Source organism: Indicator indicator, chromosome 20 (assembly GCF_027791375.1).
Source record: "Indicator indicator isolate 239-I01 chromosome 20, UM_Iind_1.1, whole genome shotgun sequence".
Classification (NCBI taxonomy): domain Eukaryota; kingdom Metazoa; phylum Chordata; class Aves; order Piciformes; family Indicatoridae; genus Indicator; species Indicator indicator.
In genome coordinates, this window is record NC_072029.1 from 10,512,021 (window position 1) to 10,539,553 (window position 27,533).

Genomic DNA, 27,533 nt, shown 5'->3' on the forward strand with positions numbered 1-27,533 from the left:
GTTGTTAAGGAAGTGTGGATTTTTTTTGTTCTAAAAGCCACTAGAGCTAATTGCTGCCTTAAGATAAATGCTAAGGGAGTCTGGAGTATCTCTGCAGAGTTTGTATTACAAGGGCTGCTATATTCTGGTTGTGTGCTCTGTAGCTTTGCTTGCAGCATCACTAGAGCTTGCTTGTTCCTGAGCAAACCATTTCTGTTGGACTGGCAGATAACTACTCCCCAGGGTCCCACAGATGCATTTCTGATGCTGAATTGGCTCTAGGGAGGCGAAAGGAATAATGTGAGTGTGAGATGGCATTAAAAAGTATTACCATCATTTTGGTGCATGTAATTCTCTGAGATCACTCTACGTTATCTTCCTTATTTTGGAAACAAGTTGTGTAAGTTGCAGGACTCTTTAGCTCTGGTAACAGGAAAAGGTGAAGAGAATTGGTTTGGTTGTTTTACTCCTTTCTGTGTCCTTCATGCACAGATTTATTGATTGAATCTGTGGGCAAATTTCTGTTAGAGTAGATTGACCATCACTTTTCTGAAAGAGGCGACTGTCTCATGCTAGTTGCAGAGATCCTCATACGGCTGAGAGAATGGATACATATCCCATAGCTCACTGAGCCAAAGGAGGGGGAGACTGGAGAGTGATGCATGTGCAGTCAGTCATAGAAGTCCTTCAGTAGTCCCTGTGTATGGTCTTGGTGTGCAGCTGGATTTCCTAGCAGCTTTGCTGTGTTGTCCTTTGGTATCTTTCCACCAGCAAGCATTGCTGATATGAGATAACCTGGATGTAGGAACAATATTGTCCCTGACGATATAGCAATCAAAAAATCCTTATCATATGGCCTGATAGCAGGTTGTTCTTGTGTCAGTTCATCACCTCTGGATGACATAATTAACGTCCAAATGTTTTTTCCCCTCCCAGTTCCTAGTGTTTTTTTATTTAATTTTAATTATAAGTAATGTTGTTTAAGATGAGCTGCAGTTTTGTTGGATTCTTCTTGTGTGTTTAGACTTTTTTTCTAAGAGTTTTGCATCACAAGTGTAAAAAAGACAGATCTGTGACTTGGTTGACTTCATGTGTCCTTGATTCTGTCTCAACTGTGATCTTTTAGGCTAGCTGTGGTGAGCCTAATGCTTCTTGACAACTACCTTTTGAAACCTGAGGCACAACTAAAAAGGATATCAATGTTACAGTGTGAGCTGTGAGATGGTAACTTCAGAAAACATTTTTACCAGGCAAGAGGTGGATGTGAGAGGATGCTTCCTGGTCATACTGATGCAAATCAGCAGGTCCATGAAGACCGGTAGATACGCAGTGGTTTGATGTGGTTCCTAGTAATGACAGAATCAACTGTAGTGTGGTTTTGTATTTCAGAGGCAAAGACGCAACTGTGATGTCCACAGCCTTACACTCACTCCCAGGTCCTTTTAGAAGTACCAATACTTTAAAAAAAACCTCTTGTGTGGCTTCCTCCACTACCCCATCTTTTGCTTCCCTCAACTTAGAGAGCGCTCACTTCTTTAGGGTAGACGTTCACAATTTGGAGACACGCCGCACTGGCCTTGAGAGTTGGCTGTTTTAGCCATTTCCATAGCAAACATGCCTTAAGTGATTATTTCTTTTAAGAGCTCTGGAATAAGTTGGAGAAACATGCAGTCAAATTACTGAACAGGAGATTGTTTCTTTCATTCTTAAGCAGATGCACTTATTGCTACGGCAGAGGCATTTTTGCAAACTGATGTTCTAAAATCATAATATCCGTTCTGTTCCTCTTGGCTTGTTCAGCTGTTAACGACAGGTTTATGTCACTTAGTCTTTTAATGCCTTGTCTTGTGGCTATTTTACTTTGAATATCATCTCCAAGGTGTGCTGCAGAGTATTTTGTCAGACATCTTTGTTCTCTGAGTGCCAGTTTTCTTTTGAGGAACTGTAAATAACTTGAAGTCCAACAGTCATGGTGCCAAAAACTTACACCAAGTATTAGCAACATGTGAAGGAAGGAAAATACTGCTTGCTCTGAGCTGCTGCACTTCTGCTTGCTGGCAAGACTGCCTACTTGTGTAGTCACATTGAACCACAATTACTATATCCTTTCTTTTGTTTTCTTAGTGTAATCCATCTTTTCCTGATGTAATACACACCGAGTATGCAAGTACTAAACTTTGTTTTCATGGCCTTGCGTGATGATGTGAGAGGTCCTGTTGCCTCCCCCAAAACAGAAGTGAACCAGAGTTCCAGTTCCTTCTAGCTGCCTTGAGAGCTGCTCTGCTCTGTTGCTGTTCTTCCTAGTGCCTTGCTTTAGATTTATCCTTTCACTCTTGGATGTTTTGGAACATGCAGGGCAATACTGATAGAGTAAGTGGATACAAGGGACCAGCTTGGTACCTTAATATAAAGGAACACTACAGAATAAAGAATGGTGTTGAATTGGGTACATTATGCCTTGCTACATTCTGGATGGTAAGGAAGGTTGCTGTTTAGGTTGGCTTTTCCTGCAGTGTCTAATTAGAGGAACTTCCAAAGGAGGGAAGTGGTCTTTGAGCTTTTGTTTGTTTAAACAACTACCAGTAGGTTTATAAGCATTGGAAGAATTTCAACTGTCCAAATAGTTTTCTGGACAGGAATAAAGGGGAAGGAATAAGGTGCATTTTCATGTTAGTGGCTGTGCTTTGCAAATAGTAATGAGGCTGTTTTTCTGAGACGTATTCTGTCTCTGAGCTGAGTGCTCCTGCTGTATCCCTTTGACTTGGGGATTGTCTGACCATGTGATGAGCCAGTGTAGGATGCTAACCTGATGGAAAATTGACTGGGGAGGGAGAAGAGCAAGCAGATTTTTAGGTTTTTAGTGAACTCTGAATATGTTTTAAGCACAAATTTGGATGGACATTAGTCCAAGGTAGAAATAAGTTTGAGGAGCAGCACCGTTGTTTTGAAAGTACCGAGTCAAATTAGCCTCACAGCACAACCAAGGAAATTTTTCTGTATATAAGCCTAACTAATAGGTTGAAAATAGTTAGCATAAAGTGCAAGGCAGTTTTCAGTGAGAATAAACTACCTTCAGTAAGTACACGTCATGAAACATGGTGTGTACGAAAGATCCAGGAGAAGCAACTTCAAAGGGGGAAGAAACTGCAAAGGCTTCTGTGCTTTTTGTTAGTTGGGGTTGAGTTTTTGTAAGACAGCTGCGGTTGTTCCAATGTGGCTTTAAGTGGAAGCTGATGATCAGGAACAAATAATATGTGAACAATTAATACTTAGGTGAAAGATTTACCTGAAAAGAGGAACAAGGTGTGTGCAGAAGAGAATATCCATTAAATATGTGTAGTAAGAAGAAAACTCTTGGTTGTATTTGATACTGAGATGTTTATCTGCTATAGATTTTCATGAGTCTTTTTTTTTTTTTTCTTTCTTTTCCTTCTGGTGTTCATTATTAAAAGATGTTTTTTAATTTAGTGATGCAGCTAAACCAGTTCAATGGCTAGCTCCTACCAAAGAAAATAATCTTTCTCTCTCTTTCCCCAGTGCCTCCCCTCTCACCTGCCCCAGCAGTTCAGGGAGCTAATTTGTCAGCAGACTAATTGTTTCTAATTGTTTTCAGAGAAAATAACAGGAGAGAGATGGCTTGCTGTGGATTTGGTTCCCCAAGCTGTCATCATAGGTTCAGTCTGGCATAAAGCAGTGGTAATATGGAAAATGACCACAAGGGACACAAGACTGCACCTTGTGGTGGTAGTTAACTGTTAGGTGAGTTCCCTTCTAATATGACAAATGACGGCCTTTGAGCATGACTAAGCCATCTGAAATTCATGCTAGGAATTTAAAGAAACAGTCTGAAATCATTTCCCATCTGTTTGAGATCAACTGAGGGGCAAATGATGTTCCAGAGGAGACAGGTGAAAGACACTGTGATCATGCTTCGTAAAACACAACATAAACCCACAAAAAAAACCCCTCTCTGACAAAAAATCCTGAGCCAAAACCCCCGTAACAGTCTGTTGAAAAGGTGGGAGCTAGAGGGTTACAAACAAGCTATGTTAACAATAATTCCTGAAAGAATATGGATAATATAAATTATGTGGCCCCAGTAATGACCTGCAAGATACTGATCTCTTTGTGAACAGCTCACAAGAGATTTAAGGAACAAACCCTGGTTAATGCAGCCTAACTTTTTTTCTGCCGCAGTTGTATCTTGACTTTTAGGAAAGTCTTTTTAATACTGCTCTGTTGTACAGTGAACATGAGCTGTTGTATAGTGGAAATCTGATTGGAAAAATACCTGGAAATGAATTAACAAAATGAAAAAGCTTGTTAGATTTCTGAAGAGATATCTTTAAATGCCTCTTGTTGTTTGCAGGAGTGACTTGGGACTGCAGCCTGTGCATACTAAATCACAATAATGTGCAGGCTGCCAGCCTATTTTATTAGGATTTGGAATTCAAAATAATTCTGACAAACTGAGGAAACCACTGCATTTTTAACTGGAAAGCCATTAATTCAGATGAATGAGGTTTTGCATTTGGGTGGGAGTAATCAGCTGTGCAGTGACAGGGGGAATGAAGGATAGAAACTGTAAGGTGTAGTAGGTTAGTTTAACTGCAGATATCTTACGCTCTTTAATGTTCAGAATGAGTTACCAGTCACACCTGCTTATATTAGTTACTAGGGGAGAGAGCTGAGCCACCAGCTGAGATTTTGGAGTTGAGGGCAAAGTCACTGTTGGTGATTCCTGTCCAGATAAAGTGAGAACTTGTTGCAGGGGGGTGAAAAGCATAGATTGCATTGTCTGTGTATTTTCTTTAACTTAGTGGAGTATGCTTTGCAATGAATTGAAAGAGCTATAAACAGCAGATGAATTCACCTGTTTCAGTGGAGGATGTGATGGTTTGAAACTGTCTTTTTAATTTTTCCTTGCAAAGTTCAGAACAGAGAAAGTGAAACTCTGATGCTTTGTGTCTTGGGTCTACCAACATGGCTCTGGCCAGGCAAAACTGATTTGTGCATGTTTCAAGAACATTGTTAAAATATCTTTAAATTCTGAAATGTTAGTACCAGTAGTCTACACTAATACTAATTTGCAGTGCCCATTCCTATATTGGAGATGGATCAGAGAAATTGAAATTTTAGATTAGTGTCTAACCCCCTTTTTTCTGAAACAAAGCATTTTTTGGTGTGCTTTAAAACCTCATCTTGAGGTAAATGCACCAGGAATCCTTAATAGGATTATAAAACCAGCAAGCATTTACTGTTCAGAAATCATTGGCTGTTACTGTGTATTTGACATAGAATATCTTCCTCTGCTGTGTGGAAATAAAGCTTAATTCCTGTGTTCTGCAACAGCTGTAGCTTTTGGGACAGAATTCTGAGGAATTGTTACTGTTTACACAAATTTGTCTGGCAGAGGTGTGTCAGTAAAAGCTACTAAAATTTATTTTGTACTGTACAAGAAGAAATTTTCTGCCATGCCTCCGAGGTGACATATGTGTCTGCACTTAACTGCTAGAGGAACAAAATCAGTGAGTTTTTACTTGCGGCTGTACTATATGTCTTGTTCTCAATACTCATTTCTTCTTGTGAAGAAACCTCTTAAGAGAGGAGATGTGAAACAAATTTCTGCAGTTCGTTTGAAGGTAAAGATAGGGTGAAATCCTGTGAGTCTGTGCAGCAGAGTTATCCTTTGGAACAGGTTTTATGTTTCTAAAGTTCAGGCAGATGACGGTAATTGCTTTTATTGTAGTGAAGAAGGGGTAGATCTAAGTCATGCAAAGATGTGGTAAGATCATAGGGATGAACACTGATACAATTTTACTTCACATTATAGCCAGTTATCCCTGCTACCCTTTCACTCCAGTTCCTGTTCTGAGTATTTCAGTGATCTCATGTATAGTGTCTCACTGATTGCTGCATTGCCACAACTGATGCGCCATTGGTTTACTGAGCATCTGGGAAGGAACAGTATAGAAACTTCAGAGAGCAGCTTTGGTGTTAAGGAAAACACACTGCACTGTATTGTCAGCAACCCATTTAGTACAGGCAAACATCTCCCTGTGTGGGTTTTTGCTGGTAGCTGTGTGAACTCTGCTGGTACTGCTTGACAGCACCATGGGAAGAACAGAATGCATTTGAACAGTAGCAAGAGAAAATTATTAGAATTCATAATGTTAGAAACCTGCTACTTGGATTGTAGTTACAGATAATACAATTGTAGTTTAAGTTTGGAGAACTTTGCAGATTCTCACCCTTATATAGCTTAATAATAAATTTAATTGACAGATTAGGAGGGAAAAAAGGAGGATTATGGAAAGCATTGCAATAAATAAGTATATCTTTAGGAATCATTTTGTCTGGGTAAGAAATAGTTGCTTCTCTTTTCAGCAGGAGATGATGGCAAGCTTCCTTTCTGGTTTTCTGACATTACTGGCAATAAATGGCCATAGCAAATACAAAATAATACTAGAGTGAATATCTGTATGCAGCTATTTGCTATAATTTGTATCTCTAATCCGTTTAAAGTGTCTCTCCAGAAACATGTAAAGATGGATTTATCTAGCTTGGTGTGCCAAGAGCATGCAACTTGACTTGCTAAGTTTAGTAACCAATGTTTTGTGTGTTCTTGTGTGAGAGGGAGAGCTCCACCTACTGGAAAAACCTACTGGTTCATGGAGTGCGTTTTAAGGATGTGATACCAGTTTCGTGGACCTGGTCTCAGGGATTTGGAATGAGAGCATTTGCAGAGAAATAGACTTCTTCACCTTTAAAGTCAGAGATCTGAAAGTATTTTCTCTGATCTTGCATCTTGACATTTTGTGTTTGTAGGAACATCATCTCCAGCGAGCTATCTCAGCACAACAAGTATATGGAGAGAAGAGGGATAACATGGTTATACCGGTCCCAGAAGCAGAAAGTAATATTGCATACTATGAATCTATATATCCTGGAGAATTTAAAATGCCAAAGCAGCTGATTCACATACAGCGTAAGTAATGTAGCTCATTTGTTGCAGTCTGCACTGAGAGCTTTATTTTGCTAATAATCCAAGACATTAATACCTATTGAGTACTCATCAAGACTGACTCATGAGAATTGTTTTTTTCCACATGTAAAGTAATACATACTTCTTACTGGAGAGATACATTTAGGAGATAGATGCCCTTCTTGGGTCATGGTCTGTATGTTCATACTTTACATTTAGAAATCTCAGAGGCCTGTTGCTGCCCTCTGTTACATAGTTGCTGCAGCTTGCTGGGAAACAGGTTCATTAGCGAAGACAGACACAAATCTACTTGAAACAGAATACCTGTCCCCTGAAGCTTAACCAAGGTAAAATGACAGAATGGATTTGGAAGCCAAGAAGAAATGGCAGTAGTAGGAGCATTTGAGTGTGCCTGGATGGAAGCATTTCACATCCAGAAGATGCAAAATACTATGTTTTGAGATGATGGATGGCTTGCAGTTGTGTTGGGGTTTTGTTTTTGTTGGAAGATAGCAGCAGTTCGGTATGGATATGACCCTTCATGTGAGCACCACATCATTTCAGATATTTTTGTGATGTTTTCAAAGGTTATAATCTGTTGCAGAATTCTGTTCCATGGTAGTTAGAATTTTAAAAAGTAACTTCTGTGCTACGTAAATGGGCAATCTCTTGCCTAATTAATTTCAGTTAAATGTTAAACTTCTGTATCATTTTGAGCTTCAGTAATGGTTTAAACTATTAGTCATAGAATAATTGGGATTGGAAGGGACCTCGAAACATCGTCTCTAGTTCAGCCCCCCTGCAATGAGCAGGCACTAGATCAGGTGGAAGATCAGGAAGATTAAAGCAAGTTGCTCTGCTTCTAAGCAGATGAAGAGATAATAGTTGCAGTCTTCCATGCTGATATTAAGATTACGCTTTTTCATTATTGTTCTCCTTTTCTGGTGATTTTCAGCTGCACTGTATTCTACCTATTAAAAGAAAGTGATGCTTTTCACAGTGTATTTTCAGATGTGCGCTTTAGAAGTGTGTTGTGTCTCACAATCTAAAACAACTTGAATGAAGCATGAAAACGAGGGAGATTTTTTGTTTTGAAGGCAGACTGCTGTGTTTTCACAGGATGTTGTGAAAAATAGAACAGTTATTGGTGTTCTGCAAAATGTTACTTGTTGAAGATGCCCTGCTACATGGAGTACACAATATTGGCCCAGTTTAGTCTGATTCATCTGCGTTACAGAAATCATTGAGAATGTCTGTAAGGTCATTGGAATACAGTCTGTGTACACTTGTAAAAGTACTTTTAAAGTGCATTTGGGATAAAGTCTATAACTATTGCTAATAAAAAAATAAACTGTGGAATACAAGACAATGTTGAAAATTTTGACCAGGCTAAAAATTTCCATCTGAAAACCGGGTTCAAGCCACTAGCTTCACCACTGGTAAGCTTCCATTGTTTAACAAAAACATAGTCAAATATATAGCAACTTTGACTCCTGATTTTTTTAATGGTGTCATTTAATTTTTTTTTCCAAAGTAAAACTGAGTATCACTTTGAAATAGTATTACTTCAATGTTCAAACAAACCAGTTTTAGCTTTGCCTGCAAAATAATGTAGTGTGCTCTCCAGGCACTGCTATTAGAGCAAAACATTTCTGTGATGAAACTAACTTGCAACTTTCCTTGTTGTTTAGCTTTTAGTTTGGATGCTGAGCAGCCGGATTATGACTTGGATTCAGAAGATGAGATCTTTGTGAATAAGTTGAAGAAAAGAATGGACATCTCTCCTTTGCAATTTGAGGAGATGATAGACAGACTAGAAAAGGGCAGCGGGCAGCAGGTACAACGGTGCTTTGAATAAAGAATTTGAAATACACACTCTATATATTACTGTGTGAAAGTGACATGCTGGGTTTTACATTTAGCCAGTCAGCCTGCAAGAGGCCAAGCTGTTGCTGAAAGAAGATGATGAATTGATCAGAGAAGTGTATGAGTACTGGATTAGAAAGAGGAAAAACTGTCGAGGTCCCTCTCTTATCCCAGCAGTGAAACAGGAGAAGAGAGATGGTTCCAGCACAAATGACCCTTATGTTGCTTTTAGAAGACGAACAGAAAAGATGCAGACACGAAAAGTAAGTAGATCAATGCCTCCCTCTGCTTTATTTCTGTTCTTTCTACCCCTATTCAAAAAGCAGTTTATATAAAGAAACAGTTCTTCTAAGTAGTACGAACATGCACTCTTTGTCTACAGAATCGAAAAAATGATGAAGCATCTTATGAGAAGATGCTTAAGCTGCGTCGAGATCTGAGTCGTGCAGTAACCATCCTGGAGATGATAAAGAGGAGGGAAAAAAGCAAGAGAGAGTTGCTGCATTTAACACTGGAAATCATGGAAAAGAGGTAAAGTTTACTGAGAATGTGCTGCAGAATGCTTTGGCAACTACTTTGTATTCAGGTTCCCACAAATACATTAAATGGTGAGGGGTTTTTAAAATAAGGCTTTAGACTCTCTCATTTGCAGGCTAGCATGTATTTATGTATGGCTCTGGAGAGCAGACTAAATGTTAGGGAGTTGCTTACTATGGAAAGTGACCTATCACACTCATCTACATTGTTTTGTTGCATGTGTACCTCTGTTCAGAGGTATGTATACATTGTCAGTGTTATAGAGGAAGAGAGACCATAGTTTCAGATAAATCAATTTGGAGATTTATGTTAAATACGTAGATTAAGGAAATCCCAGCTAATTTTATGGCCATTACCAGTCATTACCATTCTTAGGTTTCCTCATTATCCCTGTTTCTGTTTTACAAAGTTGCATCTAATACCCTCTTGAGGAAAACAGGTAAACATTTCATACAGTATAAAATGTTGTTCTGTGAGTCATCTCCAGCTAGTGCTGCTTCTGACATCCCGTTAGTCAGCTGTACGGAAAACCAAATGCTCTGCTCTTGTCCGCTGTCAATTTACCAAGCAACTGAGAATCACATTTCCAACATGAAGTTGTTCTTTAGGTTGATACCTAGAATCTGAATAGATTTCTCTAGGTAAACACCTGTGTTTGAAAAAAAATGTATTGAGTCAATATTTTAAAGTGTTATGGTTTTGGGGTTTTTTTTGTCTGGCTTCTTAGAGAAGACAAATTTGGTATCTCTATCACAAGCTTTTAAAACGCTGGCCATTTTCAGTAGAAACAGAGAGGGGAAATCTGTTCTAGGAGCCTTCTCAAGAAAATAGGCTGTTGAGTAGAGGAAAGACTAGTGCTCCCTCTAATAGAAAACTACATTTCAACTCGGCATATTCCACAGGATTTAAAGTGTAATACGTTTCATGGATCTGCTTGTTAAATGACTTCATAACACACAAGAGGGAGAATTGATGAACTAGACACTTTGTTTCACTGTTTAAGATCTTTTGGGTGATAAATACATATTTTTAAATGGTACCTGTCTCCATGTGAGGGGGAAGGGAAACCCTCTCCTGTCCTTCCCTTATAGTTTCTGCTGCTTTCTTTTATTGTCTTCTGGAGACGTCTTACAGGCTTTGTCAGGTTACCTATCCTTTTATATATTTGTCAGCATTAGTCATCACAACGAAGATTCCAAATAGAAGTTCCTTCCTTGGAACAGTACTTTCTCTACTTCTTGCTGTCATCCTGGACATCCCTTTACCCTAAGTTGCAAGTATTAGTCTGTGTTTCTCTGATGCACATTTTCTTACCAGGTGTACATTGTAAATCTAAACAAATAGGAAAATAATGAAAATTCTGATTTCAGGTATAATTTGGGTGACTACAGTGGAGAGATTGTGTCTGAGGTCATGGCACAGCGGCAGCCGATGAAACCTACCTATGCTATTCCCATCATTCCTGTGACTAACAGCAGTCCTTTTAAACACCAAGAAGCTATGGAACTTAAGGAATTTAAAGTTAAAGTGAGTAATGTCAGTAACAGAATTACTAGTTCCATGCTGCCACACAGGCAAGATGCAGCATTTTAGGGTGGGAGGAGGGGGGGAAGCTTTGTGAAACTGAAAGTAGGCTGGTAAAGCTGCAGGGTGGAATCATGTGCTTTATTCTGTTGGAGTCAGATTGCTAGCCGTCCTCGGGGCAGGAATAAAGTACATACAGAGGAACTACAGACACATGCAAATACATTATTCTAGGGAATACAAACATTTTTCTCTAATACTGTCCATGAAGTTAGGATATCCTGAACAAAACTATATTTATTACTTAGATACTGGATAAATGTAGTACTAATGATGTAGAACCTATATCTTGTTTTAAATTCAGGTAGTTATTTTCATCTGGAGGGCTGTTCTTTGGGTTTTTTAAGTGTGATTCACTGATATTCTTAGCATGTTTTAAAGGGTAAAATAGGAGTTAGGCTTCTCAGATACTTAGAATTTCAGAAAATACTTTTAAAATTAAACACATTTCCCCAAACCATGTGAAGTCAAGTATCTCCCAAGTATCTGAGAAGCCTAACTTCTATTTCCTCTTTAAAACACTGTTTGGTATTTAGTAATTCCCTAACATTAATTTAAAGTGTTAGAAAATAAAAATTATTCCTCTTGGAGATCATTGTATATAGTTTTAGTCCACTTCTCTGAAGTAGTGCTGCTATCTTAACCACAAGGTTCTGTCCATTACACATGGAGCAACAGTCCTTGACTTCAGCTTGTGTGTTAGATGTTTCAGTTAGTGGAGAAGAAATAGAGATACTCGTTAACTGACTGCCTGGTATTGCTGTCAAGATGGTGGAGAGATGAGTTCACTTTTTAGCTTGCTTAACACTCCTGGTTTAATTTAATTTGCTCATGTGTGTGTTTTTATACTGCTTTTTTGCTCACAGCAAGATAAACCTGATGTTATTAGACCCAAAAGAAAGTACGAGAAGAAGCCAAAAGTCTTACCTTCGTCTGCTGCTGCTGCTCCTCAACAGACAGGTCCTGCTGCACTGCCCGTCTTCAATGCTAAAGATTTGAATCAGTATGATTTTCCTAGCTCAGATGATGAACCTTTCTCCCAGGTAGGACCTCTAGGATTCTGTGCTGCTCTTAGGGAAAGAGTAGAAGTACAAATCATGAGTTTACTGATCTGCAACCTGACTCATCTTTTAAAGGTTTTGTCTGGTTCTTCGGAGGCTGAGGAAGAAAATGATCCTGACGGTCCCTTCGCCTTCCGTAGGAAAGCAGGCTGTCAGTACTATGCTGTAAGTAGAATTTCCTTATCTATCCTAAAATAGAGCATTGTTGTGGGGAAACATCTTGTGTTTAATTGTTTAAAATTATTTTTAAGCCTCATTTAGACCAACCTGGCAACTGGCCATGGAGCAGCCCTAAGGAAGGAAGAGTAGGAGATGTGCGTTACAGATACTGCTTAACAACCCTCACTGTACCCCAGCGGTGTATTGGGTTTGCACGAAGACGGGTCGGCCGTGGTGGAAGGTAAGTGCTATGTCATTGTCACTGGTTTTAAATGTTTAGTAAAATAATTGTAAAAAAAGGAGGGAAAACAAACAAAAACCCCAGCAAAACAAACGAAAAACCACACACAAACCTCACCAAAATCCAAGAAAACAGTTGCTAAGACATCTTTTAAAAACCTCAATGCCTAAACAAAACTCCAACTTAACAAAACTCAAAACTGGAGTCATCAGAGGAGTTGACTTTTTAAATACCTGTATTCAGTACAAGCTTCCCTACCTGATTAATATCCCCATTTTTATTTTGCAGTAGTGGAAGCCACTTTCATACTGTTTCCTCAAATGTTTCTAGAGATTTCTATTGCTGGTACTCTCAAGTTCTGAGGTGAAAATACATATATGTTTTCTGTTGTGATTGATGGCTTGTATTTAAATGGTTTCCTTAGATGTGATTTTTGCTGGTTTTGAAGACATTTTACAGAAAAGGCTTTCCTGAGTTTCAACCATATTTGGTGACTTAGAGTTGTAAAAGAGAGTTTTGGGAGGAATACTTGAAAGTGACAATAACTGTTAAATCTAAAAATGTCATCAAAATACCAAAGAGTTGGTCTAGAAGCAAATGTCCAAAGTATCTTTATCAAAAATAAATGATAATTTTTTTTATTCTTTAAGTAATATTTCTCATATATTGTATGATGCCTTTAAGAAAATGATGCATTGGTATTAAATAAAAAATAGGCAAGAATTTGATTTTGCATTCAGATTAATGATTAGTACCAAGTCAGACTGGCATATCAGCAAAATCAGAGTGGGAGTTGAAGGCTCTTACTGGGATTTTGCCAGGGCATTTGGAAGCTAATGTGTGACATCCCTGCTGCATTGGGATATTTGTAGGTATATTCAGTATATATGAATGAGTAATGCTTTTGAATGGGAGTTACTTTAGGGGAGGGCATTTTGAATTGCTTTTTAGGTACTTAAGCAATTTTATGCTCTCGGTTTGTTTGTTTTTCTGGTGGAACTGTTATCTTTCAGCCTGTTTGGTTGGGGTTTTTTGTAAAATAGAATAAACCAACAAAGTTATATATGTTGGTGCAGTGTCTTAATATATACATGATTATGTTCATCAACTTTTCAAACAGTAAAAGTTAGAATATATATGTGAAGAGAAACCTAAACATGCTTACTTACTGTAAAATATAGTCTTGCATTCTGTGTGTTTAGGGAGGAGAAGTCGCTTGTTCCAGAACAGTTCTGTGTAGTTTTTTCTCTCCTTTTGTCACCCCCACACACATGGCAAACTGGTGACTTCCTTAGTATTTTCTTGCCACTGTGTAACTCTGCCTTGCTTTCCTGTTTCCAGGGTGCTGCTAGACAGAGCGCATACGGACTACGATAACACATTTCATCAGCTGGATTTGGAAATGTTTTCCTCATCACAACACTCTTCAATCAGTCAATTTGCCAATACCTCAGAAACAAATACCTCGGACAAATCTTTCTCGAAAGACCTCAGTCAGATACTAGTCAATATCAAATCATGTCGATGGCGGCACTTTAGGCCTCGGACACCATCGCTACATGACAGTGACAATGATGAACTCTCCTGTAGGAAATTATACAGGGGTATAAATCGAACAGGCACAGCACAACCCGGGACCCAGACATGCAGTACCTCTATACAAAGTAAAAGTAGCAGTGGTTCAGCACATTTTGGTATGTTTATTTTGACAAACTTGCTTCTAGAAGTTTTAAACTTGGCTCAGGAAATCCAGAATATCGTTAGGTCGCCTGTGGTCTGCTTTGATGGTAACAGCCCATTTTCACTTTTACCTCTTCATTTGCTGCAGAGAATGTTTATTTGTAATTTTTGCTAGCAGCCATTAGGGTTTACACATTTATATGAGTGCTGCCTTGGTGTATGTAATTGTAATTCTAGAAATATGAAGGTTTAAAACCCAGTATTGTAGGGTTTAAGCTGGCACTGAAGATTTGGATTTTTTAAATTAAAAATTTGTTGATAGAAAGGTTAATAGAAATACTGCATTCTATTTTTTTTCTAGTGCTAGATGTGGTGATGGGAAATTTTTAGTTAAAATGTTTGCATTTCAGTTCGTAGCATGATATGAATTCTTACTTGAACTTACATGAAATTGAATGCCATTTTCCATCCTAAAAATACCCAGCTCACCCCTACTGATGCATCCGCTCATGGTTGGCAAAACTCTGCACTAATCGCCTCTACATCCTGTCAGCAAGTGGTAGATTGCATCTCATAAAACCTGAATTGCAGAATTGAGGACCTGACTACAAAAATTTCATGTGGTGTTAATTGTTCTGATTACAATGTTACTGGACAGCATCTCTCTTTATATCAGGTTCTTTGCATTGGAAGATTGGTATTTACATAGTTAGATTCTAACTTAAACTTGAATTCTGATCAGTTGGTACATGTAATGTCATCTTTTTATAGAAACTGAGGCAATGTAGACTTTTTACAAAAACATAAAAGTTCATTTTGTAAGGAGTCGCTAGAATCATATTTTCCTTGCCATTTGGAATTAATCACTTCGGAAATAAATTAGGAAACCTGGATATGAAGTAGGAGTGGGTTGTGGAGGGATACATCTACATAACTAATGAACTCCCCAAATTGTTAGATGTTTTAGAGATTTCCTGAAACAAAATTTTACCTTGGTATCAGATTACTTTAATCTTCCCCTTTTCCAATATATTTTGTTCTTCCTGCACCAGCTGTTGGGTTTTTCCCTGAAAATTGTTCCTCCTTACATTTTTAGTCATAGTGAGCAGTTTTTGTTTCCTCACCCCTGTCTTCCTGTCTTTTCTCTTTTATGACTCTCCTTGCTGAAAATATATTAGGGCTAAAACTGATGGTGGTTATTATTTGTGATCCAAGTAGGGTTTTTGGTGTTTAAATTCTGCTTCTGCAACATAAACCTGTTAGTAAACCAATCTGCTCTTTCAATCAGTACACCAAGTCTAGACGAGAGCATCATCTGTCTAGGGGACCTGAGTATAAACTGTGATAAAATGACAAGTTATTAATGTCAAAACAAAACTCACGTGTGATGAACAGATTATAAATGCACTGTAAAGTAGCAGTGGGCAATACATTACTTCTGAAAACCACAACTACTTGAAAAATTGCCTGTTTAGATTGAGTTTAAAGCATGTGTATAGAAATATGCACACTCTTTTTTCCTTATGAAAAGATGATTAAGATGTTTATCTACTTCCCATTCAAGAATTAAACTTAAAATTTCAATTAATTATGATGATGAGTCCTGTACAAGGTTTTAATTGTGTGGTTGTAGTTTGAAACCATCGGGAAAATAATACATAAGTATGTTGGATATTACATTAATTTATGCCTGTAATTCTATGCAGGTGGTTTATCATCTGTGTGAATATACCAGTTAGTGTTCCTAGCTTTTCCATATTTAAATGTGGAGTTTAGATCATTTTTATTCAGGTTTGATCTAACGATGAAATAACTCAAAAATTATAACTATGTCTAAATTCATAGATAGGCTTCAAATTGGTTACCAAAGTCTTTGGATAGTCACTTGTTACTAATATAACCAGGTAGATTGTACTCATATAGTTGTCTTTTAATCTTAATTGTCATTCTTGTAGCATTGGAGTTCTATGAGTTTGAGTTTGTGTGTGTGATGTAATGATGGTCTGCTTAGGTGTTTGTAAGGAGCATGTGGTCTAGTTCATCTTGGTGCTGTTCTGTTTTATACTGTTCTGTTTTTCCAGTATCTTAAAGGTTACTTTAAGGTACATTGCACAGTTGACAGGTGTTTGTGTGTCTTCCATATGAGGTGCGTGTCACTTGGGGCTGGAGCTGCTGAGTTGTCTTGTATTAGTTTCTGTAGCAAGTACTGTCACTAACATCAGATATCCAATATCTGTACTAAATCTTTTCTAATAGTCACTAGTGCAGATTTACAAGCTGTAGAGAGTTCCTTTTTCTTGGCTGCCTTTAAGGCTCTGTGTGTGTGTTGTGGATTTTTTTTTTCAGTTTGTTTCTCATAGCCTTTTAGTTTTGTTCAAGTGGCAGTAGGGCTTTTTACCAGGGAGCATGCATCTCTTTTTACAAAAATTCTTTTGTCCTTTCACTGCTGCTGTGAGTTGTAGTCAAACCAGATCACTTGCCTTTCAGATGAAGCTCACTCAGATTCAGTAGTGGCCTGCAGAGGTGGTTATATTACTGTTATCATGTGGTGGTGTACAATAAAGTTTTGTCTGTTTCTGAATTAAAGAACTTTAGAGAAGTCTTGAGCTTCCAGACAATGTACTGATGACATGGAAATATTGTGGAAAACCTTGCTTTTCAAGTCTGGTCTGTGTGTCCTGGCTTAACCCCAGATGGCATCTCAGCTCACACAGCCACTCATTTGCTCCCCCCAGTGGGATGTGATAGAATTGAAAGAGTAAAAGGGAGAAAACTCTTTGAGTTGAGATAAAAACCATTCAATAGGTAAAGTAAAACAAGGAATTCATTCATTACTTCCACTCGCAGGCAGATGTTCAGCCATTTCCAGGAAAAGAGGGCTCCATCACACACAACTCTTACTTGAGAGAAATGGCCTCACTCCAGATGTCCCCATCCTTTCCTTCTCTTTCCCCCAGCTTTCTATGCTGGCCATGACATCATACAGTATGGAATATCTTTTCAGTCAGTTAGGGTCAGCTATCCCCTGCTGTGTCCCTTTCCAGCTTCTTGTGCACCCCTAGCCTACTTGCTGGCAGGGTGATGTGAGAAGCAGAAAAGCTCTTGAGGCTGCTCAGCAATAACAAACATCCTGGTGCTACCAAATGCTTTTCAGCCCAAATCCGTAACATAGCCCCATACAAGCTACTGGGTATAAAATTAACTCTTTCTCAGCCAAAACATGTCTGGCACAGGCATGAAGTTAAGATGGCATCTCAAGGCTTCTGTTAATCAACCAAAAATAACCACATGCAAACAAAAATGTTAAAGAATCCCTTAGAATTTACTTACAGTGAGGATTGTACTGGACTTGTCATATGCCAAAGGATAGGCTTTGGCAGGATCAAGAGGCCAAGAAAACTAGTATCCCTTTTGAAGAGGGTGGTTCCTGTTCATCTTACTGAACTGTGAGAAAGGAGCTTTCGTCCTCTTGCAAAAAGAGCCAGGCTGGTGATCTTCAGGCATGTGTTTTACAGAACACCACTACAAAGCAGACAAGGGTGAAAGCATGATTCTTGTGGAGGAGTAAGTTGTTCAGGGGGGAAGCTATTCACTGTCAACATGCTGCAAAATTACTTCAGCAAAGGAGCCTGTATTGCTGGCAATCTCATCAGGTTTTCTATATCATGATCTTCAGAGGTGGAACTTGTACCTTCAGTCTGGAATGTACAGTAGGCATGAATATTCAGCTGAAGTATTTGTGTCCCAGGAATTCAGTCTTGTTAGAGTCATCAAGTTCTGCCAGGTAGTCTTTGAACCGCATCATACTGTAGAGGGACTCTGCTTTCTTGCTGTTACATGTTACATTAGTATTTTTGGAAGCTTGTATCTAGTAACCAAAAGATTGAGGCATTTAAAACTGGGTAGCATGTGTAACTCTGTTTCAGCCTTGTGTTCAGGAGGCAGACCAGAGATACCAGTCACTAGTGAAACGTTTGAGCGTTTGTTCCCAGGTTCTGCAGTAAGATCAGACAACCTAATGTCTTCATCCAGAAGATGGGTCGCTTTGAAAAGAAGGTCTATAATCTGTCAAGACTAAAGAGGCCAGCAGTTAACTAGAGTTCACTCATGAAATGTATAATGCTTCCTTTGGGAAGAAGCACAAGTATTCTGGCACACTGGGAATTCTTAACAGTTGTGATGCTTGATATTGTAGCCTTTACTGCATGTGAAAAACTATAGGCATCCAGAACAGAGCAGTTTACCTTGCATTTTCTTGTAGAGATTTAGATGGTATGCTGATTTAGGTGGTATGCTGCAAGTTGTACTTTGTTATTCTGTACTTTCTTCTGCACGAATTCCTCAGAAATAAGTTTTTCCCAGTAAACTTGGATCTTTTTTATTTTTTGTCTCTCTTAATCTTCTTTGTAAAAGCAAGATTGCACGCTTGGTTGTCTATCAGGATTGTGAGCTAGGCTTACACTTCCCAAATGTGTGCTAAGCATTTCCATTTCTAAATCTGTCAAGTTCCTTGAAAGAGCTATACTATTTTTTTGTGTTCTCATTAAGAATACCTGACACCCATCTTCAGGCATTTTTTTCCTGGGAAGAAGCAGGAAGAAGGTCCTCAATCCTTGTGGCAATTCCTTGTACCAGATTAAAAGGACTTGTCCTACCTTTCATCGCTTTTATTGCATCACTGCTTTTTGTTTAGATGTTTTTATTTATCTGTATCTGTCATAGTGTCAACACTGCTGTGTATTTTACTAATTTCTCTTTCCCAAATGCTTATTTTCACACTGTAGGATAAACTTCAGCATGAGAAATACTGATATTTGTTAGGGCCATTATCAGTTGTCATTGGCTCATCTATGGCTGAGATGTTGAGATCCTAATTGAAGCAGCAATGGCCTTGAGGGTAACATGTCTATAGCCTGCTCTAGGCTTAGCTGAAGGAGAGAATCTTAAAAAGCCCCTTTAGTCTGGGAAATGTGTCTGGAGATGAGGAAAAAGTAAATACTAAAATATCTGAACACCTCTGGAGGCTTTGCAGTTACACTGGATTTTCTCATTCAGCTTCAGTCCAGTTGGAGTAATAACTTGCTGCAAAGTGCTGGATCTTTGGGGTGGGATGAACTGTTACACTTTGCATCCCATACTAATATGGTGATAATCATAACAGTGGAGTAAACTGTCTGCACCCCAAATGGACTGTGACATTTTGGTGGAAATTGATATTAAGAACGATGGGCAGATAAGTATAAATGCATAGGAAGCATTTCTAGCCATCATTCAGTGGCTAGTAAAAGTCTTCATTAGTTTATTTCCTGCCTGTTTTTCTTCCACTACCAAGTAGGGACTGCATATATAGATCTTTTATCTAGTTCATGATTTCTAAGTCCAGAGTTCTGCTGTTAGGAATCTCACACTTAAGTTCTGTTGGGCTGAAATATAAGGCTGTTGTAGTAATAATCAAGGGTGTAATGATTCATGTTCTCATAGTCTCTAATAATGCTATGTTTAAGTAAAATCAATCTTGAACTTCTTTTCAGAAAGTGAAACATCTTTGGGCCTGGTGCATCAAATGCTAAATCACACTGATGGCTCTAAGTCTCTCCAATCTTCTGAATTCACTGGTGAGAACTTGCTATACAGTAGAAAATCTTTAACCAGGCAATGTAAACCAGATAACATCTCTCATGAGGTAGAGATTAAAAAATGTGGTGTTCTTGATTACTTAGCATTGTGACTGATGTTTGCTTTGCATGCGCTTTGGCATTAGTAACCACTGACTGTTGTGGTACACAGCAGGGATGTGATGCTCTTGTGTTTCCTTTAAGAAAACATTGTAAGCTGATCTGTCACCCTTCCACACACTTCACCAGTTGTATACATGATGGGATTTCTCAATTGGAAGCTTCAGTTGTGTGATCTTTCTTGTTACCTGATCAAAACTGCCTTTTTACTTGCTGTCACCTTGGCTGGAAGGATCAGGGAATCCAGTGCTCTGAATGGATTTTTAGAGATTCTTTGAACCCAATATAATCTCAATGCTTCAGTTCTTGAAGTTAATCTGATTAAAATACCCAGCTCCTGTCTTTGGCAGGACTGAAGCACTTGCTGAAAAGTTTAACTAAGCTGTTTAAGTCTCTCAATATTAAAATTTAAACTTTATTTTTAAAAAAGATACTTAACTTGAATAGCTCATTGTATTTATTCCTTAAAGCGTGCTCAGTTTCTCTGGCAAATCCAGTGAACATCTTCCAGTCAAGAAATCAGTAGAGCAACCAGGATTTTACATGTGCACTTTCCAGGATGAGGTTCCTGGTTTCTAGGGGAATGTGGAGAGTAATAACTACTAAGTCACCTTGCAGCAAAACTTGGAGCAGTAGTCAGGAGGGAGGCTCTGACTATTCACCATTCAAAAACTTAACCTGTTTGTGTAAGTCTCACAGCTAGCTCTCCAGCTTACTGTTCTGAGCCACTTCTGGGAAGGACTTGTATTTTCAGAGAAGCTAAATGTGAGCTACAGCATTGTAAGGCCAGTATACAATAAATGCTGTGGTAAAACTAGTTAGCACTGTAAAAATAGACTTTTATTGCAGCCTAAAACCACTGAGAAACTTTGAGAGGTCTATTGACAGCATAACTTCATGTTTTAGAAAACACCTGTGGAGTACCAGTATCCTATACAATTTGATAGATGGGTAAACAGAATCATCTAATGGAAAGATTTTATTCAGTGAACAAAAGATTGATATGTGATTATGTAAATGATTGTAGGAAAGATTTCTTAGTGTAGTGTTGTGTTTAAAAAAAATCGGGTTATTGCAGAAGATTTGTGGCTGTTGCTGAGATATTAAGCAGTTATATATCCTGTCACTCGGTCTCAGTAACATACAGTTTCTTTCCCTGTATTCATAGGTGCAAACTTGTGAAGCTGCCTCTTCTAACTGCCAATCATTTTGCAGTATGTGAGCCAGAAAACATTGCTCTTACTTGCTGCCCAAGTATACCTCTAATACAGTTGCAGAATAGCTGTGTGCGTTGTGCCAAGCTGTTAAATGAAGGGGCTAACAGTATAACATGATGGACTAACTTAAAATCCTGAAGGTTGTCTCAACTGAAATGTTACAGCTTCAGTGAGAATTCTACCAGAAACAATTCAGAAGCCTTACTGAGTTCTAATTGTTCTGTTTCAAACCAGTATGCTGCAAACAAACAAGCAAGCATGTAGCCTAGTCTCTGAGTAAAACTTGAGCTACTCATCTTCTACAACCATCTTGATGTAGATAACTCAAGGTAGGGATGTGCCTTGAAGGTTGATAATGTTTAAGGTGAGGAAAGCAGTTGGGTTAGATTAATTTAAGGAGTCAGGAGTCTTACACAAATTACTGAAGTTTCTTGAAAGTACAGTTGTTGTGAAAGTCAGCTGAGACCTTTTGAAATGACAGTGTTCTTATCTGTAGCCTAACAGTAGTGTGGTTGAGATATTCCCACCTCCATCCCCCACTGGATTGTGTGTAGTGAACAAAACTGGCTGCTCTATCACTGTCCAATTCAGTAAATTCTGTAGCATTAAATAGTGGCCCCAGCGTGCTGGTTGAGAGGAGTCTATAAGCACTGCAGTTCTGTCTAGGGCTGATGAAGCAAGAATCTGTTCCAAAATCTCCTGTGTTGTCTTCAATCGTTGAATGTTATGTTTTGTCCACTGGATGCTGTTGTTCACTTGTGTGTTGCTTTACTAACTCTTTTTAAAGCCTTGAAGGTCTCCAGAAATAGCAGGAATGTGTAACTGTGTAGCAATACTTTTCTGAGTTGCCAGAATCATGGTTGCTGATTTAAGGGTGCAGAAAAGGTTTAGGCTTGCTTCTCCTGTGCTGCTTTTTTTCAGGCAGGTAAAGGCCAGTGCATGACACACAAATAAAATTATATTCATTTTTAGTACTTCTTTATTTACCATCTTTCTCTGATACTGATGAAAGATTTCCAGGTGTGTCCTTTCTCCTCTTTAGAATAAAAACGAGAAGTAATAAAAATTCTGGAAGAAGATTCTTAGGGACAGTGTCACTGATTTTGTAGATAACATGATGGTAGGAAGTTACTAGGTTTCACATCTGTGTAGTTGCATCTGGCTTTGCCAGCCAGAAAAAAAATATTTTCTGCAAGCCACATGATGAATAATACCTACCTTCTTATGGTCTATAATGCATTCTACTTTTGAGTTGCTTTTTAAAAAAGGATACTGAACTTAGAATAGTTCTGGGAAGTTTAGGACTGTGCCTGTAGATGCAGAGACAGAGAACTCTGCTGAGCCATACCTCTTGATTTCCTCAGAAGGCCTTCTTTAGTTCCTGTCACAGTAGAGTATGTAAGGTTAAATAGGGTGGAGTACATACGGAGTGTTTTGTACATGGAAGTGTTCATTTTCAGGAGCAGCATATCTCAGTCTTATGTTTTCACTTGAAGTGTAATGTAGACTGTATAGAGCAGGAGGGGAGGAAGCCCAATGGCAGTGTTGGTGAACAGAACATAGTGATTTACAAGTGGAGTAAAATATGCTCTTTCCATTTGCATTATGCCTTTTGATTTGCATAGTCCTTAGCAGTGGTGATGTTTTCAATAAAACCTTCACTGTAGTACTTCTTTAGCATGGAGAGGGAAGAGCTAGCTTAGGTAGCTATGGTCTGCAACATCTTTGGGTACAGGAGCACATCTGGATATGCAATGGAATGGGACATGAGTATAAATCAGATTGGTTTAGTTTGTCACAGTCCTTTATGCGCAGGGTTGTGTTTCTAAACTGGATGCCACTCATTAATTCAGACTCTCACAATGAGTCTCTGCTAGTGTTGTAAATGGTGTTTTGAAACATCTAGTATAGACTTTTAACTTTAATAAAGGAAGCAGCAAAAGTGCTCTGAAACTTTTAAGGTAAGCTGAAAACCATGAAATAAGTTGTTGCTGAGTGCCCAGCAACTTTTCAGAGAGGACATGTAAATAACTGTTTCCATTGCATTTCCAAGGTGATATGTGTAACTGTTTGGATATTTGTGCAGAATTAAGAGCAGCAGTTTGAATGTAGATGAGAGTGGTCATAGTGGGGCTCTACTGTGATTTGCTTGCTTTGACAGCTGTATAACTATTTTCATAGTGGTGGGAATCTTACAGCTGTAAGGGTCGCAGGCTACTTAAAATATACTGAAGCACAATTGAAAAATGTAGTTCTTCTGAAGATTGCTTACAGAAAGAATGGTGAGCACCTAAAACTACACTAAATGTATCTCAAACTGCTGATTTGCCAAAAGAAAACAGTACTTGGGAGCTGGTTAAAGCAGCAGAGGTTGATTGTGCTTACTAAACTCATAGTTAAAATAAAAAATGTACTAAAGACTTGAAAACTGAAGAGGACAAAAGTGAGATTGTTATCACACTGGACACTTTAATTCAGTCAGAGGTGGTGGTTTAACATAGTCTTTTTTTGCCCATTTTCCTCTTAGCCAGTCTGGAAGTTGTCTTTATTTACATCCATTATACAACCTATTCCTAAGCAGTATATTTACAGTGTCATACTGTGGAATAAAATACCTTGATACGTAGAACCATCAGTATCATTAGCACTGTGCTGGCTAAACCATATCGAGTCTCCATTTTAGGGGGGGGTAAAAAAACGTGAAACATTTAAGTCACTACTAACTGGTGTATATAAATTAAATATTTATCAGTAACCAGAACAGTGAATCCATTTTTTCCCCTCCCCTACTTCCTAGTTAGCTTCCTACAAGCTGATCTTTGTGTGCTAAAGCTTTCTTGCTCTAACTTCTGTTTGGTGACAGTAATAAAAAAAATTAATGGGCTTTTAGTTTATATAAAATAGAATTAAAATTAAACCAGCTAGCTCCTGCATTGTAGTTTTTGTCTTTTTTTTTTTTTTTTTTTTTTAGTAAGGGCATTTATAAATGGTGTTACTACTAAGCTGTGTCCCTTGGAATAACTTTAAAAGACTGAAGAAGTGAAGCAAGTTAAAGTGAGATTTATCTAAGTGTCAGAGTATTGGGAAGTAATTTGTCACTTAAAGCAATGCAAACAAGTGTCATATCCCTACTTGCTAATGAATGCTGCTTAAAAAAAAGAAAAAAAAATTGCTGAAAAAAAATTCTAATTTCAAGTGCTAAAATAACAAAGTGCTGGCAATAATTTAGTACTATTTCCACTTCGCAACAAAGATTTGGAACAAAATTTTACCCCAGAAAACTGCAAATAGACTGGAGAAATGCATGCTCAGCAGCTTACTCTGTGTTTTCCAAATATTAATTCTTATTTTGGTTAGCCACTTGTACAGCTTCGTACAGACTTGTAAGGTAAGGTACACTTGCTCTTGAGAATTCTGTTTTTTCCAGAAGCAGGAGATAATTATAGTTTTGATAGAAACAGATTGATTTTTATTTCTTCAGGCAATCATTCCAGAAGCACAAATATTATCTTCAGATGCTCCCAAATAAGTGCTGTAAATAAAATTGAAGGAAAATCTGAAAGGTACATCCTTGACTGAACTTATAAGGAGGAAATCACATTCCAGCCTTGATTGAGTTTGAAATTGAAAACCGAGTCTGCTTTCATAGAATGCTGTGAATCATAGAATGTTAGGGACTTACAGAGATCATAGAGTCGAACCCCACTGTGAAGCATTTTGGAAATACACTCTTTTTCTTTAGTGTGGTTATTTAAAAAGAAAAAAGAACAAAATCCACCTAAACCAAACAAAACCCGACAACACAAAACCCCAGTGTTTACAAAGTTAGTGAATGATGTTGCTTGAACAAGGCTTCCCCTTGTGAATCTGTAGGAAGAGCACTGGGTTGTATCAGTTTTCTGCTGATGGGTTATCTGGGTTAGACTCCAGTTGAGGTGTGGTGCACTGTGTGGTCACCTTGCAAAGGTTTGAGAAAGAAGGATGTAGTTCTACCTAGTTCTGTAATGATGGAGTTCTTAGTGCATGTGTGCGTAAAACCAACTTAAATATTGTACGGGATAGCTTGCACAGTTCTAAGCATACCCAATTTAAGATTTTAAGCTAAAACAAATTTTAGTTATAGGTGCTCACAGCCTTCAAAACACTTTCTGTATCGAGAGGGCTTGGACCATGCGGTTCCCCAGCTTTGTATATGAACCAATAGTGCAGATACTGGAGTTTCACAAAGTGACAAGAGTGATGTCATTTCTACCTCTAATTTCTTATTCAGTTATTAGGGAATTTTTGGTGGGTTTGATTGTGTTCTGGTTCCCTCTTCCCCCTGTCTTTTTGGTATCTTGAGCAATTAAAGCCTGTATACTAAAAAGAGCTTAAAAAGGGATGGCTTAATTTGATCAAAAATTTTTAGAGGATGATGGCCTTTTGGCCATAAAAGTGCATTGAGGCTCTTAAGAACTTGCTGTGGTGTATGATTACTCCTATTTACTTATTTATTCTTAGGATTGTAAAATAGATGTGTTTCTATACACAAGAGCTACGTGTTTTGATGTAGTATTTTCTCGTTTTATATTTTGTTCAGCATTTACAGCCGAACAATACCAGCAGCATCAACAGCAACTGGCACTAATGCAGAAACAGCAGCTTGCACAAATTCATCAACAGCAAGCAAATAATAATTCCTCTGCCAACACATCACAGGTGAGGGATTTGTCTGTGCTATGATTTATCCCTCATTGTTTCCCACCAGGGTTCATCTCTAATTGTCAACTGTTGCCATAGAACCTTGAAACTAACCAACAGGAAAGTGGCTTTCGCCTGAATCTACATCATAGCCATTCTGTAAAGTGTTTAGAAGGGACACTGCAGGTGAGTGTGGCAGGCATTGCCTCTGCTCCCTCTTAACAAAACAAAAACAAAACAAAAAAAGATGTCAGTCAAATAATGAACATTATAAAGCCTTAAAAATATGAATGAGATCTCCAGCCATGTCATTATCCTCTTGGTAGTGGGGGATTTTTAGAGCAGGATTTTTACTTAATAGCTAAAGCTAACTCCTAAATGTATTCTCCGTGCAGCTGTGGAAGTGTCTACTGCTCATAAACGTGTGGTGATGGCGGTGCTGATGGACACAGAAAGGTTCAGAAGTTGTTAGCAATCTGAACCTCTTGAGTCTCTGAACTGGCTTTGGAGTTTCATGCAAACAAGCTGGCCTATGAAACAAATGTTGTTCTGTATAACTTTATAACTTAGGAAAGAAGTTCTCTTGTACTTTAAATAGTGATGGGGATTTTCTTCTCTGTTGTTATAATGGAGCTAAAAGTGCATGGGAAAAATAAATCACAGTTCAGATTTTAACTGGTTGTACCAAATGCTGGCAGTTTGGCCCAGTCATTCTCTCAGATCACAGTTCTGATTAACATGTATTACTTAGTTTGTGTAACTTTAAAATGGGGAGAGTACTGACTTTTAGAAGCCTCAATTACATACGTTTGCCACCATTGTTCTTTTAGGGTTTTGTTTCCAAGACACTGGATTCTGTTAGTGCTCAATTTGCTGCTTCAGCTTTGGTTACATCAGAACAACTGATGGGATTCAAAATGAAGGATGATGTGGTGCTTGGAATTGGGGTGAATGGCATTCTTCAAGCCTCAGGTATGCAGCTGCTTGTCAAAATTTGTCTCGATTTTTACAGTGGAGATAGAGCTATCTGGAGGTGAGTGTTCTGAAAAATGAGCTTATTATTTTGTTTCTCTTTTGCAGGAGTGTACAAGGGCTTACACCTCAGTAGTACTACACCTACAGCACTTGTCCATACAAGTTCATCACCAACAGCAGGTTCAGCCTTGTTACAGCCTTCAAATATAACACAGACTTCAAGTTCCCACAGTGCACTGAGTCACCAAGTAACTGCTGCCAATTCTGCAACAACTCAGGTCCTGATTGGGAACAACATTCGATTAACTGTACCCTCATCAGTTGCCACTGTAAACTCTATAACCACACTCAATGCACGACATATACCTAGGACTTTAAGTGCTGTTCCATCGTCTGCCTTAAAGCTGGCTGCAGCAACAAATTGTCAGGTGCCCAAGGTCCCAGCTTCATCCTCGGTGGATGCAGTACCAAGGTAGGTTTTGTGTCTCCTGGTGTTTTCCAGTCTGTCTTTGGCTTGGTAAATATCTTTAGGGCAAATAAGAACAGTTGTATGAGATCAGGCTGGCTTCAGTTAAAGTTGCTTTCAGTGGTGGTCAGAAAGGGCTGTTTGGAAAGGAACGCAAGAACAGACAGGCTTCTACACTGAGGACTTTCCAGGGTGGCCACCAGACCAGAAACGAGCATTAGCTCAAAAGTGAAGTTTATGATCTGTTAGCACTATAGCATGCCAATGTGCTCCACTGCTGAGCACGGCTTTTGGCTCTTAGGTTCTGTGTGAACTCTCAACTGTTCCAGAATTCAATGTATCTGTCCTCACAAGGCAGTCTGCCAGCA

The 27,533-nt window shown here is 38.5% G+C and overlaps 1 protein-coding gene across 6 annotated transcripts in view; it reads left to right on the forward strand.

Annotated features, from left to right (window-relative positions):
- The window catches only part of EPC1 (enhancer of polycomb homolog 1), a 46,168-nt gene that overhangs the window by 17,672 nt on the left and 963 nt on the right, over positions 1–27,533 (forward strand). Inside the window, exons 2-15 of one of the 6 annotated variants that reach the window (XM_054390012.1) lie at positions 6,808–6,967; positions 8,656–8,801; positions 8,887–9,093; positions 9,213–9,361; positions 10,738–10,894; positions 11,818–11,994; positions 12,088–12,177; positions 12,264–12,412; positions 13,754–14,106; positions 19,624–19,707; positions 25,624–25,742; positions 25,824–25,910; positions 26,555–26,696; positions 26,805–27,171. In XM_054390012.1, coding sequence (XP_054245987.1) covers positions 6,808–6,967; positions 8,656–8,801; positions 8,887–9,093; positions 9,213–9,361; positions 10,738–10,894; positions 11,818–11,994; positions 12,088–12,177; positions 12,264–12,412; positions 13,754–14,106; positions 19,624–19,707; positions 25,624–25,742; positions 25,824–25,910; positions 26,555–26,696; positions 26,805–27,171 — 2,387 coding nt within the window. The remainder of the gene's footprint in view (positions 1–6,807; positions 6,968–8,655; positions 8,802–8,886; positions 9,094–9,212; positions 9,362–10,737; positions 10,895–11,817; positions 11,995–12,087; positions 12,178–12,263; positions 12,413–13,753; positions 14,107–19,623; positions 19,708–25,623; positions 25,743–25,823; positions 25,911–26,554; positions 26,697–26,804; positions 27,172–27,533) is intronic. The other 5 variants (XM_054390013.1, XM_054390014.1, XM_054390015.1 and 2 more) reach the window with 5 other exon arrangements.